The sequence below is a fragment of the Carcharhinus amblyrhynchos genome, unplaced genomic scaffold (genome assembly GCF_965287045.1).
Source record: "Carcharhinus amblyrhynchos unplaced genomic scaffold, sCarAmb.v2.hapA chromosome_1236, whole genome shotgun sequence".
NCBI lineage: Eukaryota > Metazoa > Chordata > Chondrichthyes > Carcharhiniformes > Carcharhinidae > Carcharhinus > Carcharhinus amblyrhynchos.
This window is the reverse complement of record NW_027650976.1, coordinates 1-5,000: the sequence shown is the minus strand read 5'-3', so window position 1 is coordinate 5,000 and position 5,000 is coordinate 1. Positions and strand designations below refer to the sequence as shown.

The 5,000-nt window shown below is 59.4% G+C and overlaps 1 protein-coding gene across 1 annotated transcript in view; it reads left to right on the top strand.

The window, feature by feature from the left end:
* Positions 1-2,376, top strand: part of LOC145340641 (sodium/potassium/calcium exchanger 3-like) — a gene marked incomplete at both ends in the record, with an annotated part of 25,162 nt that extends 22,786 nt beyond the window's left edge. The window contains 2 exons of the mRNA XM_080185109.1: positions 97-211; positions 2,264-2,376. Of these exons, the coding sequence (XP_080041235.1) occupies positions 97-211; positions 2,264-2,376 (228 nt within the window). The remainder of the gene's footprint in view (positions 1-96; positions 212-2,263) is intronic.
* Between the last annotated feature and the right edge of the window lie 2,624 nt (positions 2,377-5,000).

Genomic DNA, 5,000 nt, shown 5'->3' with positions numbered 1-5,000 from the left:
GGGACAGTGTAGAGGGAGCTTTACTCTGTATCTAACCCCGTGCTGTACCTGTCCTGGGAGTGTTTGATGGTGAGTGTATCTGTTGCTGTTGTCTAGGTAACAATAATAGGATATTCTCTGGGAATTCCGGATGTGATAATGGGAATCACGTTCCTGGCAGCTGGTACCAGCGTTCCGGACTGCATGGCCAGTCTGATTGTGGCCAGACAAGGTCAGTATCGAGCGGTCAGTGGGTCAGTAACCAGGGGGTGGTGCTGAGGTTCGCACAGCGGCAACCCACAAGTGTTCGATTCTCTCCTTTTTTAAATCCCTGCTCCATCCCCACCCCTCCCTATCTGTGTAACCCCCCCCTCCCTATCTCTGTAACCCCCCCCTCCCTATCTGTGTAACCCCCCCCTCCCTATCTCTGTAACCCCCCCTCCCTATCTGTGTAACCCCCCTCCCTATCTGTGTAACCCCCCTCCCTATCTGTGTAACCCCCCTCCCTATCTGTGTAACCCCCCTCCCTATCTGTGTAACCCCCCTCCCTATCTCTGTAACCCCCCCTCCCTATCTGTGTAACCCCCCTCCCTATCTGTGTAACCCCCTCCCTATCTGTGTAACCCCCTCCCTATCTGTGTAACCCCCTCCCTATCTGTGTAACCCCCCTCCCTATCTGTGTAACCCCCCTCCCTATCTGTGTAACCCCCCTCCCTATCTGTGTAAGCCCCCCTCCCTATCTGTGTAAGCCCCCTCCCTATCTCTGTAACCCCCCTCCCTATCTCTGTAACCCCCCTCCAGAACCTACACCCCCTCCCTATCTCTGTAACCCCCTCCAGCCCCTAATACAGGAGTGTGTGAGTCAGAGGGGGTTAGAGAGACCTCCCCAGGTACAGGAGTGTGTGTGTGAGAGAGGGGGAGGGTTAGAGACCCCCCCCAGATACAGGAGTGTGTGAGAGAGAGAGAGGGTTAGAGACCCCCCCAGATACAGGAGTGTGTGTGAGAGGGGGAGGGTTAGAGACCCCCCCCCCCCAGATACAGGAGTGTGTGTGAGAGAGAGGGAGGGTTAGAGACCCCCCCCAGATACAGGAGTGTGTGTGAGAGAGAGGGAGGGTTAGAGACCCCCCCCAGATACAGGAGTGTGTGAGAGAGGGAGGGAGGGTTAGAGACCCCCCCCAGATACAGGAGTGTGTGAGAGAGGGAGAGGGTTAGAGAGACCCCCCCCAGATACAGGAGTGTGTGTGTGAGAGAGGGGATTAGAGAGACCCCCCCAGATACAGGAGTGTGTGTGTGAGAGAGAGGGTTAGAGACCCCCCCCCCCACAGATACAGGAGTGTGTGTGTGAGAGAGAGGGTAAGAGAGACCCCCCCAGATACAGGAGTGTGTGTGTGAGAGGGTTAGAGAGACCCCCCCCAGATACAGGAGTGTGTGTGAGAGAGAGGGTTAGAGAGACCCCCCCCAGATACAGGAGTGTGTGTGAGAGAGAGGGTTAGAGAGACCCCCCCCCCCAGATACAGGAGTGTGTGTGTGAGAGAGGGAGAGGGTTAGAGACCCCCCCCAGATACAGGAGTGTGTGTGTGAGAGAGGGAGAGGGTTAGAGACCCCCCCCAGATACAGGAGTGTGTGTGTGAGAGAGGGGATTAGAGAGACCCCCCCCAGATACAGGAGTGTGTGTGTGAGAGAGAGGGTTAGAGAGACCCCCCCCAGATACAGGAGTGTGTGTGTGAGAGAGAGGGTTAGAGACCCCCCCCCCAGATACAGGAGTGTGTGTGTGAGAGAGGGAGGGTTAGAGACCCCCCCCCAGATACAGGAGTGTGTGTGTGAGAGAGGGAGGGTTAGAGAGACCCCCCCAGATACAGGAGTGTGTGTGTGAGAGAGGGAGGGTTAGAGACCCCCCCCCAGATACAGGAGTGTGTGTGTGAGAGAGGGGATTAGAGACCCCCCCCCAGATACAGGAGTGTGTGTGTGAGAGAGGGGATTAGAGACCCCCCCCCAGATACAGGAGTGTGTGTGTGAGAGAGGGGATTAGAGACCCCCCCCCAGATACAGGAGTGTGTGTGTGAGAGAGGGAGGGGATTAGAGACCCCCCCAGGTACAGGAGTGTGTGTGTGAGAGAGGGAGGGGATTAGAGACCCCCCCAGATACAGGAGTGTGTGTGTGAGAGAGGGGATTAGAGAGACCCCCCCCCCGCAGGTACAGGAGTTGATTAGAAACTTGCCCTTGGGGTTGGGTTGTGCAGTTTGTGATGAGCTATAACCTGGTTGAATATCTCTTTGTGTTGAAGGGATGGGAGATATGGCTGTCTCCAATTCCATTGGCAGTAATGTATTTGATATCCTCCTGGGTCTGGGGGCACCCTGGATGCTCAGGACTCTGCTGCTGAATTACGGCTCAGTGGTAAGTCACTTCCCGGATTGTCTCCGAATCGCTGACTCAAAAAGGCCATTCGGCCCACCCTTCCTGTGCTAGCCCTTTGAAAGATCTCTCCAATTATCCCCTCCCCCCCCACTTTCCCCCCACAGCCCTGTAAATCTCTCCTTTTCCAGTCTCTCCCCCCTTTTGAAAGTTCCTATTGAATCTGCTTCCACCGTCCTTTCAGGCAGCACCTTCCAGATCACAACAACTCACAAAAAAACATTCTCCTCATCTCCCCCTCTGGGTCTTTCCCCGATTCTCTTCAATCTGTGTCCTCCCCCTCCCTCCGGTTCCCCACCCTCCTGACACTGGGAAACACTTTCTCCTTATTCACTCTCTCCAAACCCTTCTGAACCCCTCAATTCAATCTCCCCCCGAACCTTCTCCGCTCCGAGGGGAACCATCCCAGCTTCTCCCAGTCTCTCCATGTGAACTGAAGCCCCCTCATCCCCGGGAACGTTCCAGAAAATCTCCCCCCGGCTCCCTGTCCGAGAGGGTGGACATCTTTGGATGGGGGTGAGGGTGGGACATCACAGACAGACCCCACTAACTGCTTCACGTGAGGGGGGGAGGGTGGGGTCAGGGTGGGGGTCAAAGCCTGGGGGGTGTTGGGGCACGGTGGGGTCAGGGAGGGATTGCAGTGGGGGAGGTTGGGGTCAGGCTGGGGTGGGTTTGGGGCGCGTTTGGGGTTAGGTTGGGGTCTCGGGGTGTGTTTGGGGTTGGGGTCTCGGGGTGTGTTTGGGGGTCTCGGGGTGTGTTTGGGGTGAGGGTCTCGGGGTGTGTTTGGGGTTGGGGTCTCGGGGTGTGTTTGGGGTTGGGGTCTCGGGGTGTGTTTGGGGTTGGGGTCTCGGGGTGTGTTTGGGGTTGGGGTCTCGGGGTGTGTTTGGGGTTGGGGTCTCGGGGTGTGTTTGGGGGTCTCGGGGTGTGTTTGGGGTTGGGGTCTCGGGGTGTGTTTGGGGGTCTCGGGGTGTGTTTGGGGTTGGGGTCTCGGGGTGTGTTTGGGGTTGGGGTCTCGGGGTGCGTTTGGGGGTCTCGGGGTGTGTTTGGGGGTCTCGGGGTGTGTTTGGGGTTGGGGTCTCGGGGTGTATTTGGGGTTGGGGTCTCGGGGTTAGTTTGGGGTTGGGGTCTCGGGTGTGTTTGGGGTTGGGGTCTCGGGGTTAGTTTGGGGTTGGGGTCTCGGGGTGTGTTTGGGGTTGGGGTCTCGGGGTTAGTTTGGGGTTGGGGTCTCGGGTGTGTTTGGGGTTGGGGTCTCGGGGTTAGTTTGGGGTTGGGGTCTCGGGGTGTGTTTGGGGTTGGGGTCTCGGGGTGTGTTTGGGATTGGGGTCTCGGGGTGTGTTTGGGGTTGGGGTCTCGGGGTGTGTTTGGGGTTGGGGTCTCGGGGTGTGTTTGGGGTTGGGGTCTCGGGGTGTGTTTGGGGTTGGGGTCTCGGGGTGTGTTTGGGGTTGGGGGTCTCGGGGTGTGTTTGGGGGTCTCGGGGTGTGTTTGGGGTGGGGGTCTCGGGGTGTGTTTGGGGGTCTCGGGGTGTGTTTGGGGTTGGGGTCTCGGGGTGTATTTGGGGTTGGGGTCTCGGGGTGTGTTTGGGGGTCTCGGGGTGTGTTTGGGGGTCTCGGGGTGTGTTTGGGGTTGGGGTCTCGGGGTGTGTTTGGGGTTGGGGTCTCGGGGTGTGTTTGGGGGTCTCGGGGTGTGTTTGGGGGTCTCGGGGTGTGTTTGGGGTTGGGGTCTCGGGGTGTGTTTGGGGTTGGGGTCTCGGGGTGTGTTTGGGGTTGGGGTCTCGGGGTGTGTTTGGGGGTCTCGGGGTGTGTTTGGGGGTCTCGGGGTGTGTTTGGGGTTGGGGTCTCGGGGTGTGTTTGGGGTTGGGGTCTCGGGGTGTGTTTGGGGTTGGGGTCTCGGGGTGTGTTTGGGGTTGGGGTCTCGGGGTGTGTTTGGGGTTGGGGTCTCGGGGTGTGTTTGGGGTTGGGGTCTCGGGGTGTGTTTGGGGTTGGGGTCTCGGGGTGCGTTTGGGGGTCTCGGGGTGTGTTTGGGGGTCTCGGGGTGTGTTTGGGGTTGGGGTCTCGGGGTTAGTTTGGGGTTGGGGTCTCGGGTGTGTTTGGGGTTGGGGTCTCGGGGTGTGTTTGGGGTTGGGGTCTCGGGGTGTGTTTGGGGTTGGGGTCTCGGGGTGTGTTTGGGGTTGGGGTCTCGGGGTGTGTTTGGGGTTGGGGTCTCGGGGTGTGTTTGGGGTTGGGGTCTCGGGGTTAGTTTGGGGTTGGGGTCTCGGGGCGTATTTGGGGTTGGGGTCTCGGGGTGTGTTTGGGGTTGGGGTCTCGGGGTGTGTTTGGGGTTGGGGTCTCGGGGTGTGTTTGGGGGTCTCGGGGTGTGTTTGGGGTTGGGGTCTCGGGGTGTGTTTGGGGTTGGGGTCTCGGGGTGTGTTTGGGGTTGGGGTCTCGGGGTGTGTTTGGGGTTGGGGTCTCGGGGTGTGTTTGGGGGTCTCGGGGTGTGTTTGGGGTTGGGGTCTCGGGGTGTATTTGGGGTTGGGGTCTCGGGGTGTGTTTGGGGGTCTCGGGGTGTGTTTGGGGGTCTCGGGGTGTGTTTGGGGTGGGGGTCTCGGGGTGTGTTTGGGGGTCTCGGGG